Raw genomic sequence first — 25,366 nt, 5'->3', positions numbered from 1 at the left:
AAGAATAAAATTCTTCTAGTGACTACTTGCTCCTTGTTTTGCTGATCTGTAATAAAAAAAAATAAATCTTCTACTCATTCCCACTTTTAAGACCATTTCCCGATTTGTCCCTCAAAGAAAGCTGCAGTTTAGGAACTGCCTTAAGTTCCTCTGTAGCAAACACAAGGCGAAGAATTCATTTAGCTTTTTCTCCTTCCTTGAGAACTTACTTTACATGAGCTTGTGATCATCTATCTGACCTACAAACTCTCTTGACAGGCTCATTAATCCTGAGGTGTTTGAAAAAGGATTTATTAAGAGAATTTATGCATTCAACAACTTCTTTTCCCCAAAACTTTTTTTTAAACTGACATCATTCAGGTTTTAAATTTAACCTGGTTGGTGTGTTTGTGCTTTTCTTTATTGCTCAAATGTATGCAATTTCAGTAACTTGAAAGATTAAAAAAAATGCAATAGCCCCTTCTACTCTGTCTCTATTTAAACGAAACCTTTTTTCATGGCTTATAATACATGTACTCCAAGTAAAGTGGTTTTCAACAACCTCTGACACCAGCAGACCTTTCCACATTTTAATTGAATTTAAACAAACCAATATTTTTTTTCAAATACAGTTGCCATTTCTGCTAGTTAAACATTACCACAGTGGAGAAAAACACATGTGTGTGCATGTCTTTTAGCGAAAAAACCTCAAGGTCGCCACTGCAGAGTGAAGGCAATGGTCACCATATACCACAACTACTGATAACACCCACAGAAGCCCAAAAGCAAGTCTCCCTCCTCATTACCTAGGTTTGGGTCAAGGGCAGAAGAAACCTTGCAAGCAGGACTCATATTCCCACTGTTGGGTTGCTCCAGAGACGAAGGACTTGCACTGTATGAAACAGATCTTGCAACAGGAGGAGGATTGATAACTGCAATGGCATAAAAGACAAACACACAAAAATCAGGATGTGGAACCCATTACGGTGCTGCCACAAGGAGGGACCCAACTTCACACCCGCCACCTGAAAAGTAAGAGCTAACGTTGTGCAACAAGAGCAATGCCACCAGTTCACAAGCAGAGCTTTATCTCAACATATTTTTCTAAATTTCTACCTAACGAGGGACTGTATTACCGCTGGATGACAGGGTTAGCTTCACTTCATTGCAAGTATCAGGCTTTATTATTCTGCAGTGCTGAGCACAAGCTAAGAAAACAAACTTCCTTCACATACCTGCCAAGCCTGCTGGCGTTCAGCCTCATGAAAAGGCTTTTTGTAGGGGTCTATTGAAAAGCAAAATCTCATCATTCAGCTTCAGCTGTCCACTTTAACAGTGTTCAAAGACTGGCTGGACAAATCAAATTCAATAAAGGGAGAAGTTGTTGCACCAGTTAAGAGAATGAAACTATTATTTTAAAAAGCCGCAGACTAACATCTCCCTCTGTCTAATATTTAAAAAAAAAAAAAAACAACAAAAACACTCATCCCAAATCATCCAGTTTTCATTTGTCTCAGGACTTTTGGCAGGCAGATGGGGGGTTGAGGCGACAGCTCATAGTCTGGACACCTGCACTCTTTCTCTTTGCATGCCTTTATCCTGGTGTCATCACCAGCAACAGCTCTTTCGTGCCATATCCAAGCCAAGAATCCAGTGCTTAAGAGGTGCATGTTACAATGAAGCACTGCAGAAATGTACATGATAGAATTAACTCTGAGAGCAACATGATTTTAGAGTTGCAATGAACTTGTGCCTAAGGCATAATACACCAGTTCATGGTGCAAACCAGGAATTTCTCACAAAAAAAAAGTCTGCATCTGTCACAGTGGCATTTCCCTACTACTCTAGGAAATTCGCTATCAGATAAAGTGCTGACATGATGGTTTTGTCAACTGACAACCAACAACTGTTTCAAAATACTGAATTGTTACAAAATATTGAATTAAATACCTCCAGCCTTTGCTTCCTAAAATACTGAAAATCGAAGTCAAACCCCGGAGCTGCATAAATGGATTTTAAATACTTTTCAGCAGAAAGGAAGAGAAGGGGAAAGTGAAATAAAACCATCATCAATGTCCGCCTACAACTTTAGGGATGACTTATACCTCAGTACCCTGACTGAGGAAAAGTGAATAAAGCTGCAGAATAGCCGATGAGACACACGAATAAGAAACAAAGCAAGGAAAAGCTATACAAAACCAAGGAAATCAAAGGCACGTGTACAAAGGGGGTGGGACATCTGATGTGGAAGGTCCCTACATCCCCACAGCTAGGGAGCTGGAGGACTGGCGTGGGTCCTCATGCGAGGGGACCACTGCTCAGCAGGTGACCCACCCCGGCCATTTACCCACTGACCATCCTCACTTGCCCGCAATGAGTGCCCTTGTGCTGCTTGAATACTCAGGCAATTTGCCTCAGCACCCAGCCCGCTCCACCAGCACCTTCAATTAGCTGGATTTCATCACCAAAATGGGATCTTTATATGAGGCAGCACCAGTGTCAGACACCTGTGCTTACTCGAGGCAGACTGATTTTGGTATAGCCTGCTATTTGTAAAGCTGCATCTCTAAGCCTCCTTCCTTAGAATTCATCACTTGTACAGCTTTATCTTTATATTCAGGTGCTCCCTCACCCATAACTAAATACGAATTACCTGTCTGGATTCCCAGCTGGCCAGTTCGGGAACTAGACACCATGAAATCTTGATCCCAAATGGGAGAATTCTGGCTGTACACTTCTTCTTCCAGCATCGACAGAAACCTAGGCACAAAACCAGGTGAAATATTAACTTAATAGGATCATTATAAACAGGTTCTTTTTCAGCATAAGCATTTGCAACTTTTTTAATTTAAAAATATTTAATGATTCAGTAAGAAAATGCTGTTGATCAATTCCTTTAGAAAAAAAAACACCATAAATACACAAAAAATCACAAGTCAGAGCAGACATTAAGTATCTCAATTCAGTAACGTGCTTTCACCTATGAAAACTTATCTTTGGTTATAAACAATATTTATCTAATTTGCAAATGCAGAAAGAAACAGTTACAGACTACTTCTACAGAACAAAACTGTGCACTAATAAGAAAGCTGTGAGTTGACAGACGCCAAGGTTATACAATGATGACAAAAAAGGTCTATTTTGATAAACTGGTGTTTTGCAGATGCACTTGCTTTTTGCCTCTTACAGATTTATAAAATCCCAGTGTTAGTTATGAACAATGCTCTTAGGAAGATATTTTCATACCTTTAAGTGTGCTACTGTAACATTTAATTGCATGTTTGTGCTTGCATAACAGTATTTTTAATCTTACTTTGGTACATTTAGAGAAACAGAGTGATTTTAAACCTCTCTTGGTATTATTATATGTGAGAGAAATTCCACAGATCAGACTATCCAGCAGGCTTGCCTTCACAGAGCTAATACACCAATTCCCTTTCTGAAGCAAGACAGCTGCATATCCTATGTTGCACAAAAGGGGTTTTCAGACCAGAAGCTGACATGGCACATTTTTACTCTAGAGTCATCGATACGTCTAGAAACTCCTAGCTGAAACCAACAGAACTGCTGAGCAAGGCTTTCTTGAACGGGGTAAGGATTTTCAGGATCGAGTCCCCTTGTATTTTATACATAGGACATTTATACCTCAGCGCAGCAATGCGCGGTGTTTCCTGCTATCTATACAGCTGATAATGGCTAAAAAGTTTGCAACAGCTACTGGACCATCTGTGATGGAGCGGAAGCACAAATTAAACTTTAGCCGTGGGTACCTTTACAGGCAGCACAGAGACTCTGCGTTCAGACCCCTGGGTGACTATTTCCTAGGCAGACACAGACACGACCTGTGGGTGCTCCCTTTGCCCAGGAAGGAGCAGTCGGGGCAGACGGGAGCTCTGCACTGAAGCCAGGCACCGGCTCCGTGCCCTCAGCCTCGGCTCCTCCACAGGATTCGCTCTGCCTAACGCCAGCAGAGAGACAAATGCTTCAGACAAGTACAGCCCCTAAAAGATTTAATACACTATTTGTGCTTCCCACAGATCATCAGCAAACAGTGCTTGTCTTTCTTTTTTTCCCCCAGCAGAATATTAAAAGGAACTGCAGTGAATAATAATGCTTTCAAATTACTTATCTAGGCTGTAAAATGCAGTGGAAACACAGGGGCATACACACACCTCCTTCCTCCGCAAATGTGCTCCTTGTATCAATGTGGTGTTAAATCCTTTTTTATACCTATTTCAGCACCAGATCATCATCCTGTTCCCAGATACACACAAACATTCCTGTATCCCTAACAGTCTACCCCAGAGACAGTTTACATTCTTCAAAGTGCTAAAAGGCACTATTAATAATAGTAGGAGCAACAAATCCTGGCTCCACTCAGCTTTGGAAAGCTCCTGTTGTTTTTTCATTCCCCTGGGCACTAACCCAACCCTAGCCCCAGACAGTAGCTTGCAAAGCATCAGTGCCACCAGCTCTCCTGTAGGTTCACTTCCTTTGTTGCTAGGAGGGACAGACTTCTAAAATAAGGGCTAGAGAACCAAGCCACCCTCACAAAATAAGGATATTTTTGAAGCGATACATTATTTTAACAGGAAACATACAATGAATGACCCTGTCATCACCACCACCACCTTTAACCACCAGTAAACTGTTCGAAATTAAAGACTGTCAAAGTTGAGCATGTTTCGAGACAAGTCATTCTCCCACATACCCCAATATGTAATTATTGTTGTTTAATTGTGAGACATCATCATCAATATTCCAGTACCGGAACATGTAGTCAATATGAAATTCATGAGTTTAGGATTCACTGATGCAGCTTTACAATGACTACTCTCTTCTTTATCAAATGAACACATTTCTACTGGGGGTGGGGTGATTACTTTGTTCCCTATTCCAATGTTGAGTTAAACTGAAATTTTTAGGTGTATATAAACTCCAGTACAACACTCCCTTTTTACTGCTCCATCACAAAAGCAGAAGCGAGCACGTGTTTTTGGAGATCTGGACCTACGTTGCTTCCAAGGACTATAGAAAAGAAAGTAAGTGGCCAACGCAATGCATGCTAAGAGGCAATAAGCAGAATCCTCCAGCAAGGTGAATAATTCTTTTTGTAAAGTCAAGTCCCAGGACAAAGCAAAACAAGCAGTTGTGTACATAAAATACACTAGTTCAAGCTATGGCAGAAAAGAAAGCTGCAGTATCTACTTGCTACTGCATAAAAAGAGGAATGATTTTAAGCTGCAGGTAATTTTTCCATTTCCATGCCAAAGTTGCATTCTACTGGTTAACCTTGAACGTAGGCACATTGCGACCCCTTACTTTGGAAAATGGGTGAGGATTAGTGTTCGTTTCTCTTGAGGAAGCTTGTCTTTTTCTTGCCTGGCCTGCTCCAGCAGTTGCCGTCTCATTACAGTAAAAACAGAGCGAAGCAATGTCCTACCAAAAACCTGGGTGGTTTCATACCGAGGTAGACTGTCACAGAACTGAGGGACATTGCAATAACAAAGCCACCTGTAAAGGAGGAAAAAAGCCAGATAATTATCACCATCTAATATATGAACTAATGCAATAAAACCACTACCTACATAATTTATAATGCAGCTGAGAGCTACATGACCATATAAATCAGTTCTACATCAAGTCTGGACAGAGTTAAGCAGCATTTATATTGCCCAGTTTTTTAAAGAAACGACAGCCAAGTACTTTTAAGTCTCCATATATTCTTTCTCTCTGCAGTCTAGTTTCCACAAAGAGCTCTTGTTCCAGACAGTAATCATAGATCACACAAAATTCACGTTGATGTCACGGATTCCCTCCGCAGCTCATTCATTCAGCCTCCCACGGCTCCTGCCTGAGACTCCAAAGACCCTTAGAGCCTGGTACATTTTCCCCTCTTTAAACTTCTGCATTTCCCCACATAGATGCAAAAGGGGTGACACTTCTACCTACCTTCACCCCAATCCGACTGGACTCCCACCCTGCTCTCCCACCAGCTGGCTTCCTCCCATCACACCCTGACTTGATAGCCTTTCATTGACCAGTAACTCCCTCTGTAATGAGTTTTGCATTAAGAAGTACATATGAAAATATAACACGTCGCATTATTCTTCTTGACAAAGGGATCATGCTACTGAAGAGGTAAATCTGTACACTGACTATGTAGGTCATGATATCTGTTAATTCTATAAACAAGATTTCAGTATCTGCTTGTAAGTGAATGGTACACGCAGCTTTAGCAGAACCAGACCACAATCGTTATGAAAGCTCCAACAATGAAAAGAAAATGTTAAGAACTGGATGCGAACAGACTGTGCTGGATCCTGCATGGGTTTTCTCATCCAGACCTGACATACAGCCTGTCTCAAAATGCTCTCCCAAACTCCTGTGTCGTAATCTTTGCAAACACAAGAAATGCAAGAGAGTTGTGAGTTGCAGCTGTTCGCAGACCTCTACTCCCTGTTCTTGGCTGATAAAACACACCTCTCAAAACACAAGCACGCATGTGAAACTCTGATATAGTCTCAGGAAAATCCTCGGGCTTTCAAATGAAGTCAGTGACCGCAAGAGTTCATGAGATGCACCCGTGGCACACAGCGGCTTTCTCTGTACCCCGTGCAGTGCCTCAAACACCACAGAGGGGAGAAGCTCACAATGACAGGTTAGATCAGATGGAAAGGGTCGGAGGGAACCTTAGGGACTGCGGGCAGGAAGGTTTGAGTAACCACAAGTGACAAAATGATCAACATCAAAAGTCACCAACCAGAGCCAATGCTAGCTATTGATTCCTAATAAAAGCTGACTCCAACCAACCCTGGCTATCTGACATCTGTATCGCAAACAAATGGAGGTCAAAGACCCACCAAACATGGTCTTAGGAGCCCCATGGGTTATCAGTAACTGTTCTTTATGCCAGGTAGTTATTCGAGGGGACAGGTCATCTGAGAGCATCCCCGTCAGACACAGACACAGCGCAGTCTGCTGTATCACCAGCCACAGTCTCAACTCACACCAGGGTTTGCTCTTCTTCATGGAGCTGAGGTTTGTCAGAGGAAGGGCCACCAGGAAAGCGGGCAGAAGGCGGTGCTCATCCTCAGCCAGGAAAAGTGTCCCTGGCCATTCCTGGGACCAGGTGTGCCCACAGGGACAGTGGGCTAACTGCTGCCTGCGCCCACAGGCAGCACCTTAACTGTTGCCTGCACCGGCAGGAACCCTAACTGCTGTCACTGTGCTAACCGAAAAAGGCATTGCATGATTGTTAGGAGAAAAGCAGAATTAAAAGAGATACGGCTTTTTATCCTAGCTCTTCTTCCCCCAGTGACTAAGTTACTCCTTTGAATTCTTGACAACGTATTAAAAAGTCATAACAAGAATTATCATTTTAAGGAACCTAGTAATATCTGTTCACTGTTAAGCATTCAAGCACTTACAAAATTATTCTAATCTTTCAAATCTTCCATGATTTGGTTTCAAACTGTGATACTTCACAATTCTTAATGTTATCTTCTTTCTTTCTTTCTATTTTTTTTTTAAGCTGAATAACAAATCGCCTGAATTTTTAGTACATGAAATAAGGATCTTACAGGAGGCTTATATCTTAAGAAGACTGACAGCAACTTTGCAAACACAGGACGTGCAAAAGCGTTGTTAGATACGGAAGTTCGCCACCTCTACTCCCTGTTCTTGGCTGATAAAGCACACCTCTCAAAACAGAAGGATGCATGTGAAACTCTGATATAGTCTCAGGAAAATCCTCAGGTTTTCATATAAACTCCACAACTGCAATATTTCACGAGGTGTACAGGTACCGGTGTATTCCTGAAGCGTGTACATGCCATATTTGTACGCAAGACTTGTAACAAGCAAAAGCAGCGTTACCTGGTATAATTCACTTTATACCCCGCGATATCATCATTGGGTGATCTGAGTCTTCGCTGAGAAGGTGTCTCCAGGTGCCAGTAGTTAATGCGGTTCAGAAACATTTTAGCCAGTTCCACTATCGTTTGCCTTTCCTTTGAGGGTAAGTGGCTAAATTTGTACTGCACGAAATTATTCACACCCTTAAAACAGAAGAAAACAATGATTAATTATTCAACCGTAATTTTTGTAGGAGTGTCCTCAAACATTCCTCACTTTATGTTTGTTAACCCTGAACTTGCAATACGTGGGGAAGGAAACAAATAGCAGAGACCATGAACTCCTCGCTCAGCTACTCATGTAGCTGCCACAAGCTGCTTCCCCTGTACACAGCAGCAGGTACATCCAGATTTTCTTATTCTATCCACCTCCAGCAGCTGACTTAGAGGTAGAGAAGGAAAATTCTTTATTTTTCCTTGCTTTTCGAAGTAAAAAACTTTGTCTGGAAATAGAGAAAGATCCCAGGGGTCGCCTTCTATATGCTCAGATATACACAGTTTTGCTGACAACCACGCTGCATGAGTTATTTCCTCTGTAATCAAGTATCCCCAAAAAACCTCCCCAGCCACTTTTCAACAGTAGACTAGGACTTGCAGACTTGTAGTTAAATTTGTGTCTACACACCACGTTATTTCTTCAAGAAGTGCCAGTATTTCTCAAGTATGTCATTTCACTGCACTTCGTATAGTAATTTAAAAAATCCTACTGAAGATAGTTAAAATGTGTGACTAAAAGTGCTGCAATATAATTGATTTCTAATATATATATAATAGTGCTGCTTAGCAAATAATTTTGTGTGACTGAGTTGCTGAACTGCTAAAAACAGAGCTGAAAATATTCATCCATTTTAAGCATAAATTATTTCAAAACAAACTGCAAGAATTACCCTTTCATCTCTACACTGTACTTTATTAAGCAAACTGAACAGTATGAAGAATGTGACAAAAAATTATATTGCACAAAACCTTTTTAATAGTATATTTTAAGGACTAGGAGTGCATGAGGATTACATACGCTTATTCTTTGTTTACGCTCAAACTAAGGAACGACTTAAGGTGAAGACTTCTCAGAAATTCAGCAATAAATTGTTATGATTTTCCTAAATTATAAGAAGTGAGAGTTGCAAGGAAATAATTACTACACATAATAGTCTTCACATATAAAATGTCCTGTTTAACAATACAGCATCCATTCATACACTGATGGGAAAACATTGAGCTCACATTGAGTGTGCTAAAAGTGCATTCGCGGGAGCTTGCTTAACCAAAATCTGAATTTGTCATACGTTCTTTATCCATTGAGAGTTACAAAAGCCTCGGTTACTCTTTGGTTTCGGCTTTGTTTTTTTGTTGTGCACCCTTTGAAAGAGAAGGCTATGATCTCACTGAATTGGATTGTAACATTTTCATTGATTTACAGAAGACAAGTGTCATTTTAATATTGGATTTCAAACCTTCAACAGCATTTTTCATCACCTGAAACAAAGAAAGAACTGCCACACATAAAAGTAGTATTTTAAGTTCATTCTCTAAAACCACAAAAAAAAAGTCAGTTTCATTAAAGCATAAGATGAACGATGAGAGAAGTCAAATAATGTAACTGTTGTACCAGCACTAAAGGAGAAGCAGCAGCAGAAGGCTCCTACAGTCTCCTATTCTGTACTAAGTAACATACAGAAACATTTGCAAACTGCCTATAGCGAAAAAAAAAAGCCTATAAAAAAAGAAAAAAGAAAAAAACAAAACTGAAACCTAACGAAAACCCCCCAAAACCACCAAATCAAAAAAAGCCCACACTAACCAACCCCCCATGTTGGTAGTTTACCTGTTCAATGCTAGGTTTCTCAAACGGGGGACTTTCCAAAGATCCTTCTACTACAGGTTTTCCCATCTGTAAAATGCACTTCCTCAAAAGCTGTTAAAAATACACAGATTTTTAAAAATTAGCATATTTGTATACGTAGGGTCAATGGAAGTCACAGGTGCACAAAACACTGCAAGCAGTGTTGAAAATCTCCTGGCTGTACATTTGTTTGCTTAGGCATCTGAATTTATAGCTACTTAAATTTACTGTGAATTGTTTCGTATCTTCTTTGAAATGCGTCCGTGTAGGCAGCCAAGTTAGCGTTCTGTCAACTGACTTTTCCCAGCGGGTAAGTGAAGAGGCTAAGGCTCGCAGGTGGTTGCAAGCAGCGTTTATGGATGGGACTCGGGGCCAGCTCCTGAACCTTCTGGATGTCTTTTGGAACGAGGTACGGTACGTGGCACGTACCACAACGTCTCGCCCACACTAGAGAAAAGAAAACCTCTCCCCTCGTGAAGTCTATACGTGCGTGAGAAGGGGCAATGAAATTGGCTTATGTATGAGAGAGCGAAAGACCTTACTACACGAGTTCGGCTTACTTTGAACAGGTAGAAATAAACTTGCTTGGTGTCTGCATCTTCTTCTTTGTGGACACAGGTGAACAGATACTCCACATCCAATACAATCCCCAGAAGCCTATTCATTTCTTCTTCGGACACATTCTCCAGGTGAGAAACGTGAGCAGCTAAACGAAATCAAAATCCAAACCTGTAAAAAGCCTACTCAGAGAACTGATAGCACAAGTATTCCCCAGGATATCTCGAACTAAGCCCGAATGGTAAAGGCAATGATCGTGTAACAACCTATTTAACTAGAACATCTTATCAGAGGTAACTGAAACGTATGTCACATCGGAGCAATTTGTAAAGGTAGTCCGGGGGTGTTAAATCCCCCAGCAGAGGAATGATGGCTGGTTGAGTTAACACTTAAATCAGACCACACATTAAAGCCTATTAATGTCTTTCGATACTCAAACAACTACATATATTTTTGCCCAAGAGCTATGCTTTTGAGCAAGGTTTCTTCACTAAAGAAAATAAATCTGTAATTCCCATAAATTAGGTAATCCAGTTGTTGATACAAGTAGCATCTTATTCCACGAAGATTTAAAAAAAAGCTCCGTAAACAGGCTTTTTGTTTTAAACTGGACATTACTGGCGAAGACTCATACTTTCATATCACATAAAGTCAAACTATGCTTTCTGCACGCTACGTTAACAAAGCTTTTGAAAATTGTACATGCTTATTCGTTCAGAAGTTTACAAAAAAGCATCTTCTAATGTATCATTATTTCCGAGTGACAAACTCCCTTTTATCATCGCCAAAGGTAAACACAGCTCCAGATCTGTAATTTTCAAAAGCTTGAGGTTTGTACACAGGAAGTGGGACATTCATTTCAAGCTGGTTTGAACAACTGGCCCCAGGAAGAGAGAAGGCAATTTAAAACAAAAAGTGAATTCCCAGGAAGAAGATATTTGCATTACAAAAAGCAATGATCTTCACTGACTCCAGGTCAATGTACATGGAAGGCATATCCTTTCCTCTAAAAGGATAAGGAAATACTCTCTACCAGAAAAGGAAAATTATTTAAAAGGTTGGGCATACTAGTTTTTATATCTTTTAATAACTTGTATCAATATTTACGTCTTAGATAATTATTATATTATCTTAGATATGCTAATGTGATTAGGACTGGTAAGAAATTTTCAGCATAAATCTGATTCCTTAAGGGGAGAGGAACTAGGGAGAAATAACAGTTGACTTGAAACTGATCATATTTATTGGCCACCTGTTTCAGGAAGTTTGGTATGACACCTGCCCAAAACGTTTATATTCAAGAAATTTGTGCAGCTTCAAGTAAAAAGGACACTGTGGCTCCGAACAGTAAAAAGATGCCAGCAATCATTTCCCCTTAAATGAACATTTATAATACAGTGTCTTAAGTTCTGAGCGTATGCTCAGAACTGAAAGGGGGATGGTCATCATGGGCTTCCTTTAAGAACAAATATTAAGCATTCTGGGCAGAATAAAACAATTTCATTTCTGTCCTTGAGCCAGACATGAAGGTTTACTATTCCCAGCTGTCTGTTCTGATCTTGTAAAAGTAATAAATTCCCTCCTAGATGAGCATTGCATGAGAAATTGATAACATACTAAAGAAATCTTGCACTCAACTAAAAAATGAATAAAACATCAGCACAAGAAGCCATTTCCACGCAGTTTCCATAACAATGCTGAAAGTTACCTTGACTACTTAGTGGCTGTATTTAAACGTTTTATTAAACTAGACAATTATTACACATAAGGCAAATCTAAAAGTAACATAAATGTATACCAGCATGTATTTACTAATGGTGACCATTTACTATAGAGTCACCAATGTTTGTACATCAGCGCAAACAACTATTTTTCTTCAGATGTCCACAGCCCACTCCCAAATTCTTGTGGCCATTAGTAAATGCTTTATTAAAATCAAAGCTTTAGTACACTGACATCAAATACTGAGTTACTCTTGACTAGAGTTCCACAGTCTTGCTCATCTGCACTGCCTAACTTGCACATCCTTCCTCAGCTGCCGTTGTGTTTGCAAAATAGTAAATTTAAAAAAAAAGTATATCCCAAGCGTAGGTTGCTACAGCATACAAAAGAAGAAAGCAAGCAGAAAGAGCAAGGCCATTGCAATGATATGAAGACCTGAAAAGTAGCAAGTTAATCATTACAGTTGTGCAACTTCAGTAAGCAAGTACTTGAGCATATGAATTAGGAACAAATAGAAAACAGATTCATAGGGAATGTGGCCACAGTCTACCTCAAAATCAGCGGGTATACAAAAACACTAGTAATGCATATAGGAGAGGCAAGCCAGGAAATACCCAAATACACTACGTGAAGGTACATATCAGGAACTGAAGACAGTGCTGGGGGAAAAAAAAAAAAAAAAAAGACACCCTGAGCGTGTACATAGTGTACCAACACATTAATTAACAAGTTTTAAAAGTGCACTAGACTCAAGACTGAAAATGTTTACCACCAGGAAAATGCACCCTGTAACACAGGAGAAAGCAATCAAATATAAAAGAGAGAAGAGCCTCTGACTAAGTAACACCTGGTCTTGAGGTGGAGAATGAATTCTCCTGGCTCACAATTCAGTCACCACTTCACTGTGTTATGGTAGTGACCCAATATATGACCCAAATAAAAGAAATATTCATTAAATGCCCAGTATAGAGCCAAGTTGTGGGGCTGAGACACAAACAGAAGACTACAAGTTGTAGGCAAGTAGACAAAAACAAGAAAAAAAAGGCAAAAAAGAGTACAAGTTGTTGGTAAGTAGACAGAATAAGTTCGGTGAGCTAATACACACCACCAAACAGATTTATGCACCAAAAACTGCACTGGCTTGAAGATCGAACCATACCCCAAAAAGAGATGCCTCAAGCAAGACTAATGTCTAGGATTACCTTTGGAAGAAAACAATAACTTAAAAAAAAGCAAAAAACCTGAGCATCCTATATTTTACATCAGGTATGGCTTTAACCAGTACAGGAATTTCTATATTGCTATTTAAATGGCTCTCCAAGGAAGAGAAAACACAGCGCAGATGATAATCAGAAGCCTGCACACCTTGTGGTCAGTCTGGTTTTAAACGCATTCAGCAGGAATACACTAATTTAGAGGAGATAAATAGGAAAATTATCTTGGAAAACACTGCTGAATGACATATTTTTGCCAGTAGTATGAGGAACCAGCCAGCAACTCATTTCAGTTATTTCAAATGAAACATCATCCTCATTAGCTGCAGCCAGAACAAGAAACTTTACCTTTTCTGAAAACAGCAATAAATAAAAATACAGTCTGTTCCATAAGGTACGTTTCACTGGTACTGGTTTTACAGTACTGGTTTTCCCTGGTTACCTAGCTAATGAGCAACATCAAATTTTTTTTAATAGAACAAAAACAGTCTCAGCCTTTAGAAGAACTGAGCTGTTCTACAAAATAGACAGCCATCTACAAACTCTGCTGAAGATCAGGGAACTGACAGACACATCATCTCATAAGATTTAAAAAAAAAAAAAAACAAAAAAAAAAACAAAAAAAAAAAAAAAAAACAAAAACACAAGGGAAAGAAATCTCTTTCTTCAAAGGCCAGGCATGAAAGGGACGGGTAACACAAGCTACTCTAACTGCAAAACCAAAAGCAGCACAGAGAAGCTGTGTGATGAAAGGTTGAAACTAACTTGGCTAAAGCAACTGAACTTTCTTTGATACTGTGCATTTGTTAATCTTCTCCTGCAAGCAAACCCAGAGACTTGGGATATCAGGGCAGGAAAGGAATCTGCTGAAAAGCCCAGAAATAGATCAAATTTAATGACAGTGTAAAGAGAGAAGAGAGAAGAAACAGAAATACACCCCAATTAAAAAAAAAAAAAAAGTAGTCCACACAAAGTGTAATATTATTTTCAAAAGTAAAAAAATAAATGATCCATTGTGAAGGTTTCAGATTTCCTTTTTCCTATGTCACTGTCCTAAGTTTTGGACATCAACAAAAATTAAATAGCAACTGCTTCTTTTCAATTAGTTCTGAATTTTATTTTAGCTCAATTTTTATTCAATATTTGCTAATGTATACAGAAAAAGTCATCAGCTTTTATTTTGGATAAGCACAAATTCTTAAAAAACTAACACAGTGATTCACCACTCTTGTTCAGGTTCTGTGGGTAACAAATCGTTATTTATTATTAGTTTGGAAAAAAAACCCAACCAAACAAACTAAAACCCCACAGCAGTATTCAACAATGGATTTTGAGCAGTTGCTTCCAAGATACGCAAGCTGCCTGCACAGCAACTTAGACAATACAAAGTTGTACAACCCCAGTATTATTCTCTGTGACACAGAAAAGGCACAGTTCTTTTTGTTGAGAAGAGTGCCTGCTCTAGCAACGTTCAAGAATATTTTATAGTTTATTCTCTAGTAAGAAAATGTAATACAGCCTACAGGAGAGAGTCATTCACGTTGGCAGCTGACAGATAAAACAATGTGAGGTTAATGCATGTGTTATAAGAAGTACCACAATTGTTACGGGTAGCTTAAAAGTGCTTTTTGCATTTTATCAATTTAAGATGTCTGGGTTGTTGGGAGTTGTACCTTAGTTCAATTTCTTCAAAACTCATTTTAGGATACTTCCAACATACTTTAATCTAAGTTATTGATGTCCAACCGTAACCCCCATTTCGAGGTCTAGGCATGGCACCTTGACTTTCGTCTCCCAAGAGCGGAGGCTCCTGGCCACCGGCACGGGGAGCGCAGGAGAAGGGCAAAAGCTTACCCAGCGCGTGGCTGCAGCTGCGGCAGGGCTCGGTGAGGCTGGCAGCCGCCTGCTGCAGCTCGGCCCGGGGGGGCGTCGGGGGCGGGTTGGGGTTCTTCCACCCATTGCATTTACAGGATTCCTCAGCCTGAAATCAAAGCACACAGATACACCGGTCAAGAACGCAGAACACAGGAACTTGCTGCAACCGCGTTATTTCCAAAGCAATTAAAAGTCATGTTATTATAGGTCGGGGTTTTTTTTTTGTTACGTTTTTATATTTTGGGGGGATTTTCAGGGTGTTTTGTTGTTGTTGCTTTGTTTTTGTTTTTTTATCTGCCATACAGCTAGACCTTATTTTCTAGAACTAATCAGAAATAGAATAACACCCCAAATAGAGAGATTAACACGGTTCTGGTAAGCAAAGAGTGCTTAGAAAAATCACAGAATCATAGAATGGTTTAGGTTGGAAGGGACCTTAAAGATCATCTAGTTCCAACTCCCCTGCCATGGGCAGGGACACCTCCTGGGCAGGTTGCTCAAAACCCCATCCAGCCTGGCCTTGAACCCCTTCAGGGATGGGGCATCCACAACTTCCCTGGGCAACCTGGTCCAGTGTCTCACCACCCTCACAGTAAAGAATTTCTTCCTAATATCTAATCTAAGTCTACCTTCTTCCAGTTTGAAGCCATTCCCCCTCATCCTATCATGACATGCCCTTGTAAAAAGTCCCTCCCCAGCTCTCCTGTAGGCCCCCTTCAGGTACTGGAAGGCCGCTATAAGGTCTCCCTGGGGCCTTCTCTTCTCCAGGCTGAACAACTCCAACTCTCTCAGCCTCTCCTCATAGGAGAGGTGCTCCAAAATAGACACACAAACTCTGCTTAATTCCTTTACAGAAAGCCCTCACTCTAGCTCCTATATGAAAGGAGTATTCAAACATTTACTGGTGTACCAACATGTACAGATCCTGCCACCAAGACAGTTTTAATGATTTAAATGCAATCAGGTTATCTAACAGGCAACACGTTTATCACCGCCTTATCAGCTGTACCGACAACAAGGAATCATGCAACTAAAAAACCAAACCCATGACAACCCAAGCAGGGTTAACTAAATACTGAAAAAAGCAAACAGTAATCGCGCGATTGGAGAGTGCTGCCTAAAGCAGGGCTTGGCCACGAGAGCAATGGGTGCCAAAGAGAAACCTGCCGCTCGCCCTGGAAAGTTTATTTACACTCACTGACCGTGAAAACACCGACAGACTGTAGCTAAAAGGGGTGGCGACCACGGAGGGAGAGGCTGTGACTTGGGCGATCGCGATTCAAATCATACAGAAGTTCATAATCCCGATTCTCGTTATCCCGAGAGCAGCTTTATAGGAGGGGATTTTCTTCTGCGTAGCCAAAAGATCTTAGTTACTTTGGTGGCAGAGTTCTTCTAACAGCATTAATATCCCTACGCGCGCTTTCCTGCTGTTCAGAGGTATCTGTGCGCTGGGCTGGAACAAGATACTCATGAATTTGCAGCGCCAAGACCTCAGCGAGGAAAGTATGCCAACTGCTGCATAATATTTATGACTGAAACAACCTTAGTGGGAAAAATTGCGATGTTAATATATCCAGCACTGACGTGTCATTTTTCAAAACCGACTCTGAATATATTTAGTGCAGGCTATTTCAGGCACCTATTTAATTTTCCTTTTATGTTTCCAAATCCCACCTTACCTAGGGAAGCAGCACCCGGGAGAAGCAGAAAGGATCACAGCTTGACAGCTCCTAAAACTGACAGATTTGTAGGCTGACAGTAAATTGTTCTTCCGAACTAATTTCAATATTCAGCGACCTGAGCACCAAGAGAACTGCTGCCTGCGGTTTGCTGAGCACCACATGATGTTTTTACCATCTCTAATGCTTAAGCCTTTACCCGGCTGGGCTCCTGGCCACGGGTGCCGTGGTCTCTGCCCTTTCCCGGGGCGGTCTGGCAGATACGAAGGGATGCGAATGGCGTTTTCAGCAGCCGGAGCCACCAGGGTGACTCAGAATTCCACCTGCAAGCGCCCAGCAAAACCACTTCCAAATACTTCCCTCAGAAAGGGGGACAACCTGCGTCACCCGAAGCCTCTGGCTCTCCAAACTGACCGTGTGGGCGCCGACTGCCCGCCACCGCGCGTATTTATAGCACGGCACCAGGGAGGTTTCAGTACGATACGTGGGGAAGATTAAAAAAAAAAAAAAAAATGGTTTTAAAGTCTCATAAAATGCAATCTGGATAGATTTATGGTGAATTTTATGTTAGTTTTTTACCACGTTTTCTATGAGTAATATGATTGGCAGAAAAGTGAAGGAGGCCTGATGTTGCTTTACAGAAAAAAAAACATCTCTTACACTTTCACGGGCATTGAGCCAGTTTACTTTTGTTTGTCATCCAGACCTACAGGACCTCTTAAAGTTTAATGACTAGAAAGAGAGGTCAGTGATTGAGCGACACCTGCAAACCAAGGATTGGCCGAGCGCGGGGACTTTGGACATCAGCGAGATTATGTGAAACCCCACTTTGAATTAGCCCCTCGAGCGAGATGAAACCAACACCAAATAAGCTATCTGCATTTGCTTCATTGCCATGAAAGTTTTTGCAGTTAAGACAAGGATAGAGAAACCGTCATAGAAAAAAAAAAACTGCCAGAAAAATGAGATTATTGCCAAAGAAAATTCAAGAGGCAATCGTAAAGACGTTCTCAAACAAAAATTGATTGAATATTATTCTAGGGAAGCGAGATTGGGTCCTTCCCATCCAGCTGCCCAGACAAATGTTCAACACTGTAAATTACTGACATAATACCATGTTTATTATTAATTGCCTTAAATCATGCTACAATGAAATATGTCCAAAAAAAAACCCCTCAAACTAGGCACAAGCTTTTTGAGAACTTTTTCTCCAAGTGGAAGCAGTATTTCACACAAGCTCACCACGCAATGTTTACTATCAAGCCTGAAAACTATAAACAGTGAGTAACTACACAAACTTTAGTGTCGCACAATAATTAACAGCAAAGATGCAAACAAACAGATGTACGAATCGTGATAACAGCTCAGTTAAACTGCCAAAAATAAGTATCAACCCACCCACAGAAGAATAAAAACAGCGTGTTCAACAGCAGATTTTTTCTGCCCTCGCTAGTATTTCCTCGCCAGATCTTTCTGAAGTCGCAGTTAATTTGTATTGTTCAAATTATTCCAGAGTCCTTTCTCAAACAACTCTTAGGGTGGGTTTTTTTTGGTTAAACTCTCTATAAAACACCAGAATCGGCATAAATGTTCTGTTAACCAAGGGGAAACACAACCCCAGAAGGTCCTCTTTAAAACTAAGCTTTCACTGTAGGTGTTGACAGTGCAAGTATTTTGCAGTGAATATGCAATCTGCATTCCTCAGTGGCTTAAATTGCTGAGTTGTTTCAAGGCTTCCACAGCGCTTTTTTCATTCAGTCCTTTCTTTGACTATCTTTGGCTTTTTCTTTTCTTTTCTTTTTTTTTTTTTAAATGTCACTCATCTGCTTTTCATTAGAAAATAAAGTATGACTTCACCTCCACAAAAAACTTAATTTAAGATCAAAATAGTTTTGAGGGGAGGAAGGAAAGGAGCATTTGAACTAGTACATCCAGTCCTTTGAGCCTTGTTTTCTGGGACATCTGCAGAGCTTTGATAAAGCCACTAGAAAAAGTTGAGGACTTCTGCCGTACTGAAGCCTGTAAAGTAATGACTGTCACCTTTGCAGGCCCAGAGATCACGAACACTGTCTCTTCGTTGCTGGTTTTAAATAAAATTGGATGAATACAGTATAATAAAACACAATAATGACACCCTGCTGCCTGTGTCGTGTCTCTCTCCCCATCCCCCCCAAAAAAAAGGTTCAGAAATTATGAACATTTTCCACTGCACAATATAATTTCAGTCATTTTTTTTTAAGCCATTCCATGTCAGGTGGAGCATTACTATGTGGGAATACTTTATATACTTTATATACTGACAGCAGGTCAAAAACAGACAGTGAAAAAATACAGGACCTTTTAACATAAGTTGTTAGTATTTTTATTTAAAAAGGAAGCACCTGAAAATTACAACATTGCACATCTCAGCCTCTTTTAAGTGGCTGTCAGGTGTCTAAATCATAATGAATAAATGAAGAATGTCACAGTAACTTACGGGCTAAAGCGTTTGTCCCCTTTTCAGATAGTGAAATGAGCAGAGAAACATGCAAACTTCAAATCAACTTAACTACAAAGTAAAAGACCCCAACAGTCTTAAAACTGAGTTTCAAAAGAGCTGTTGTGCTGGGCTCTCATTCCAGCTCAAAATGCTACAGGTTGCCCTGCACAGTAACCTGCAGGAGATGCAGAACAGACTCAACAGATTATATATACCCAACACTACAGATCTTTCTATTTCCAGCAAGTCTAATTACTCTAGAAAAAGTATTCTTCCTCCCAACACAAAAGCCGTGTAAAATACCCTCTAAGTTTTTTCCTGCAAGCAGTAATTTCAAATTGATGCTGTTATCAAAGAACATCACACAAACCTCAACAATTACATCGATGAACTTAAAATACATATTTCTCCTACTCAAATGTCCAGTACCCGGCAACCAGACAGTTAGACACTGCGTGGAGAGCCACTTAGACATATCAGGAAATTAGCTGACGCATTTGTCTTCAACAATACACAATAATCAGTTCAATGTTCAGCTCTAAGGACACGTCCTTCATTTATTGATCAATCAAAATATTTTATTCCCCGTATTTTCTAGTTTCACTTACAGAATAGATGTAGGTTACCATATAAAGCTTTTATTAATAACAAGGGGCTGATTCCCACCTTGTAAAGTTAATGGTGGATTTCCTATTTAATTTAAAGGAAGATGCTTTGGTTTGACCTGTGAGACGCCATAAAACAGATTCACCCCACTATGAAAATTATCATAAGAAAGCTTTATATGTCTTGTATGTCTCCTGTACACTTCTGCAGAAAACTTTAATGCCTTTCCAGTTGAGCTTCAAGGAGCTGTACACGCACTATATGGAGTCCAGCAATAATAGGGGCAAGTCTGCCTCATCTTAATCTGCCTTATGAAAGACAGGAAAAAAATATTTCATCACGTAAATGGTGGTATATATTTACCCTATGAACGCTTTTTTTACACGTAGGAGCAGGAAAACTCTGTAGAGGTCACTCTACGATGAGAAGCGGGAAGAAGTGCCCCTACCAAGGGTCAGCTCCTGGTCTGGAGCACGGGACCCAGATTTTACTTCAACCTCTGCCACTCGCTCCCCCGCCGCAGGGCCTTGGCCAACTCATCTCATCATAACCCTTCTCACTCTCTGTCCATCTTGTTTAGGTAAAGCACAAGGTCCTTCTTCAAGAAGAATTATTCCCTGCCACATGTGCAAACGCCTTAGGCTCCTGGGCTCTAATTATATTTATAAGCATCCAGGCATTACTGTAAGACATATATAACCAACTTTACAGAAAACTTAGGGTACTAAAATAGTACATATTTCAACCTGTTTATCAGAAAAACTCCCAGTGAGACTGGAGAGAGAGCTTTATTTTCACATACTGTAAACCAATGGGGAAAATAAGCCGAGGAGACTTCCTCCTACATCTTCATTAAATATATTTATGTGTGTAAGTCACACAGTGCTGCTTCTATGTAAAAGCGCTGCAAGCTCGCCTGCCTAATGCTCAATTTCACACTGGACAAAACCAAAATTATGTATGCAGCCATTCATACACGCACAGATACAGCAAGTGCCAAATACAAAACCCCGCACAGCATACAGCACTACTGTGCACTTCCTAAAGTCGTGAAAACCATGCCAACTCCTAATATATATATATTATTGTTCATTACACACCTTCTTCCACCCTCCTTCCCCAACTTGGAAATCTAAGAAGTTTTTTTTTTTTGTTTGGATTTTTTTTTCATTTGTTTGGGTTTTGGGGTTTTTTGTTTGTTTGGGGGTTTTTTTGTTTGTTTGTTTGTTTGTTTTGTTTTTTGGTTTTTTTTTTTTTACACAGAGGAGCCTGTTCTCTCCTTTCCACCCCGACCTTTTCTCACAGGGGAAAAAGTCAAGCAGAGCAGCTTCACAGCTACAACTCTGCTGTCCCAATTATTTATCAGGAAAAAGAAACAAATCCCATGTTTCTCTAGCCTGGGCAGCAGCTCCCTAAACTTCACTCACGTTCTGCTCAAAGTATTTGCACACTGAAGATGTCTCTGTACATGTTTTCCACGAAGAAAAGGGATCGCTGAAGAAGGACCAGGAGGTCCCTCTTGGGCACTGAGCACCCTACCCCAGAGCAGCACCTTCCATCCTTTTCTGCTCTGCATTTCTGCTGTTCCCAGTGAGACCTGCCCTCTACATGGCCACCAACCTCTCCATCTTCTTGTGTTGCTGCTCTTCATCCCTAGTGAACAAACATTCCCTGCCCCTGCCACTCCCAGCATCTCCAAGGTTAAGTTCCTAATAACTTCTGCGTGCTGAAGCAGCAGTATTTTGCGATGAATTTTACATGGGAGAAGGTAATCAACACTACAGATGCCATTACATATTTGCTGCACTCCACCTTGTACATCTCCACGTAGAGTTACACAAGGTTCATGTATGGCCACTCCTTGAATAAGCACAGATGTCCCCTTCGGAGATGGTGCGTTCGCCTTCTCCTACTCTCTCGCTCTCGCGCACAGAAGCGCAAAATAAACAGAATAGAAATTGCAACCCAAAGTAAGAAAAACTTCAAAGTTGTACTCTGCACTGGTACAGTTTCTTGCAAACCGCTAACGCTACAAGCGAAGCAGTGTCATTTTGGAGCACCTACCAGGTGTTCAGGAAGAAAAACAGCACATTCTTCCACCCTGCTCCATGCTTCCCCCTTCATCCCACAGGAGAAGACGCTTGATTAGTTTACCAGGAGCTTCCCGTCTGCCTGCTTGCTTCTGGTTGGAGACCTGAAAGCAAGCTGCCTGCCACTGAATTACCGAAAAGAAGTGGAGCAGCAAAGGTAGGGTTTGCATTTTAATCTGGACCCAGAGTGGCAGAGAGCTGTGGCTGATGCAGGAGGAAGAGGCCCTGGGGTGCCCCCAGCCATGGGTCCCGCTCCATCCATCACTGGAGTGCCAATGGAGCACGCACCCAGGACTTCTCACAGAAGAGGGACAGCAAGGGACATCCCAGCAGAGCACGAGCTGTCACCGCACTGTACCCCAGCACCGGGGCCCCACGAGAGGGAGAGAAGGGCTGGCGGCAGGCCACGGCATGCCCTCCTTCCCCCCCACGTGGCACCCCGTCCCCCTTCCAACAAAGCACCCGCGGTGGCAGTACACGTGCGGGGCTGGCGAGTCCCCGAAAAAAGCAAAGGGTTTGGGAAAAGACAAGGCTGCCCGCGCTCCTTCACAGGACAGCCACCTCTGCGGGACAACGCACCTCAGGAGAAGGCTTCTGCCCTGGCAAAGATCATCTGGAGGTACATCAGGGGAAGAAAAAAGAACCCGCCAGGGAAGAAAAAAAAAAAAACCAACAATTCACACACACTCCTAACAGCCCAGGAAAATCGTACCCACCCCACATCCAGCATCATTTAACAGCAAGTCTTGGTAATATTAAAATACGGGGGTACAAAGAGGACCCAGCACTGGGAGAGTTTCAAACCACGTCACCCCGCCTGCCGTGAGGGACGCAAGTTTCAGGCCCACGAGCTGCTCTTTTATCGTGCCAGCACCAGAGTAGTCTTCCGATGTGCCATGTATGCACCAAGGCTGCAGCAGAGGTGCCGGCACATTTGGAAACCACCGAGAAACTGAAACGTGGGCAGCTTCCTTCATCCGCCCTCACATGACAGCATTGCGCCATGCTCTCAGCGTGCAGCTAAAGCTCCTCACACCGCCAGACGGGACTACGAAGCCGTCCTATGATGCCTCCTCACGTACCTCAGCCTTCAGTTTGGCCTTCCACTTAATATTCGCCCTTTTGAGGTTCCAGAGTACGGGCGCAGAGAAAACAAGACGCGCGTTTCTCACAAACAGCTCTTTTCCAACGCTGAAAGCGTTACTGGAGGATTTGACATCGGCACTGCCAACCAGCACGTGTCAGACCCGCTGTGCATCCAAGGAATCGCCCTGACAGCAGCAGGGCAGCCGGTGGCCCACGTTCCCGGCCCCGTGGTCCTGCTCCGCGCGCCCCACCACCCCACCAGTCATCCCAGTCCTCCGAAGGCGGGAGCCACAGCCGAGACCCGGCTCCCTCCGACAAACCCACCGCCGGCGAGCCCCGCTTCTCCCACCAACAACAAAATTGCAGGTGGAGGCGAAGCGAAACCCGAATAGGAGAGGCGAGCGTGGGGCCAAAGGCGCTGGAGAAGAGACAGCCCACCCACACACACCCCCCAAACACACCCCCCCCGGACACCGGGCCCGGCGCTACGTGACCGGCGGGGACACAACTTTCCCGAGCCGGGCAGGCCGCGCCCCTTCGCTCCTCCGCCAAAGCGGCGGTGCCAGCGCCGGGCAGCGGCTTTTGCCATGTCAACAGCTCTCCGCTGCGAGGCTGGTGAGGCCGCTGCTGCCCGGCCCGACCGGCAGCCCCCGCCCGGAGCTGGGGGGGAGGGGACGACGGGGAGGGCGCAGTGTCCGTCCCCCCGGGGGCAGGCGGGTGTCCCCGTTCCCCCGCCGGGACGTTTACGCGGCGGGCAGCCGCGGCAGCGCCGTTAACCCAGCGCTTACCGCCGGTACCAGCAGCCGCCCCGCCCGTCGCCACCTCCCGCGGCAGGACGGACAGACGGACGCCGGGGGGGGGGGGAGACAGGCATCTTCGCCGCCGCCCGGCTCAGGCAGGAGGAGGGCGGCACTGCCCCCCTCTTCCCTTCTCCTCCTCTCCCTTTCCCCGCGCGTTTGGGCTTTATTTTTGCGACCGGAAAGCTCGGGGTGGGGGGGGATTCACCGGCGCCGCCACTTCCGCGGGGAGCGCCGGGCTGCAGCCGGGCCACCTCCCCCCGCCCGGCACGGCCCTTCCCCACCGCCTCCCTCCCTCCTTCCCTCCTCCTCCTCCCCTCCCTCCCTCCCGTCAATCCCCACCCTCCGTGGGCGGGTGGGCGCCCGCGGCCGGGCGGCGGGGTACCTTGCAGGCGGAGTAGACTCCCAGCTTCTCCAGCTTCTTGGCCCGCGGCGCGGCGCGCAGCTGCGCCTTCTTCCCCGCGGTACGCGCCGAGCCGGGCCCCCCGGGGCTCTCGGCGGCGCTACGGGCCGGTCCCCCGGCGGCGGCGGCAGCGGCAGCAGCCACCCCTCCGGCGGCCGGGGAGCCCTGCTGCGGCCCACCGCCACCGCCCGCCGCCCCGGCCCCGGCGCCGCCAGGCTCCGCCATGCCCGCGGCGCGGCGGCAGCCGCCCGTCCGGCCGGCCGGCGCGGTGCGGAGCGCCCGGCCCTAGACCCTCCCCTTCGCCGCGCCGCCGCCGGCTGCTCCCCGGGGGGGGGGGGGGGGAGGCGGGAGGAGGGACCCGCCGCTCCGCGGGCGGCTCCTGCCCCGCCGGGCGGAGGGGGGGGGGGGGGCGGCGGCTCCCGCCTCCCGCCGCTGCGCACCGCGGGGGGCGCGTCCGCGTCCCTGCGCAGGGGTTGCGCGGGGGCGGGCGGTGCCCTGAGCCCCCGCGGAGAGGGCGGCGGCAGCCGCTACGGAGCCATCTCAGGCCTCCGGGAGGCTGCGGGGAAAGTTGCCGTAGGAAGAGGCGATGCGGTCGGCTGCGCGCAGGAGCGCGGAACGCGGAGCCCGGGCCGCCGCCGCGCCGCCGGTGGTGGCGGTGGCGGTGGGGGCAGCGCGGAGCGTCCGCGCTCCCGACCCGCTGCCGCAGCCCCCGATCCCCCGCGTAGCGGCACTACTTTGTTTGGCTTAACCTTTGCGTTTCCACGCTGTGCGCTTTGCAGCCGCTTCTAAACGATTATTTTTTTATTATTATTCGTATTATTTATTTATTTATTTATTTATTTATTTTCCCCCAGGTGATTTCTCTTTCATCCGATTTCAAGCAGTCATTTTTAAACACAAGAGATTTCAAAGATTCCCTGCTCAGTTCCTCGCGTCATGGTTTAGGGGCTTCGTTCGGTTGGTTGGTTGGTTCGGGGTTTTTTTGTTTGGTTTTGGTTTTTTTTTTTCTTTTTTGTACAAGTGTTGACCTCGGGTCAACTTAATGCCTTAAAGGGATTACCTTTTAATTGAAAGCTAAAATTAAGTCAATGGTCCCGCCACGGCAACTGCTGCGCT

General features: G+C 43.8%; 1 protein-coding gene across 1 annotated transcript in view; it reads right to left on the bottom strand.

The window, feature by feature from the left end:
• The window catches only part of KAT2B (lysine acetyltransferase 2B), a gene marked incomplete at its 5' end in the record, with an annotated part of 45,804 nt that extends 21,329 nt beyond the window's left edge, over nt 1–24,475 (bottom strand). The window contains 8 exons of the mRNA XM_082499398.1: nt 786–911; nt 2,633–2,739; nt 5,302–5,493; nt 7,858–8,039; nt 9,721–9,810; nt 10,299–10,444; nt 15,087–15,213; nt 24,233–24,475. Of these exons, the coding sequence (XP_082355524.1) occupies nt 786–911; nt 2,633–2,739; nt 5,302–5,493; nt 7,858–8,039; nt 9,721–9,810; nt 10,299–10,444; nt 15,087–15,213; nt 24,233–24,475 (1,213 nt within the window). The remainder of the gene's footprint in view (nt 1–785; nt 912–2,632; nt 2,740–5,301; nt 5,494–7,857; nt 8,040–9,720; nt 9,811–10,298; nt 10,445–15,086; nt 15,214–24,232) is intronic.
• Nucleotides 24,476–25,366: the final 891 nt, after the last annotated feature.

Source organism: Vanellus vanellus, assembly GCF_965231255.1.
Source record: "Vanellus vanellus genome assembly, chromosome: 2".
Lineage (NCBI taxonomy): Eukaryota > Metazoa > Chordata > Aves > Charadriiformes > Charadriidae > Vanellus > Vanellus vanellus.
The sequence above is the reverse complement of the archived record's forward strand: the minus strand, read 5'-3'. Positions and strand labels throughout refer to the sequence as shown.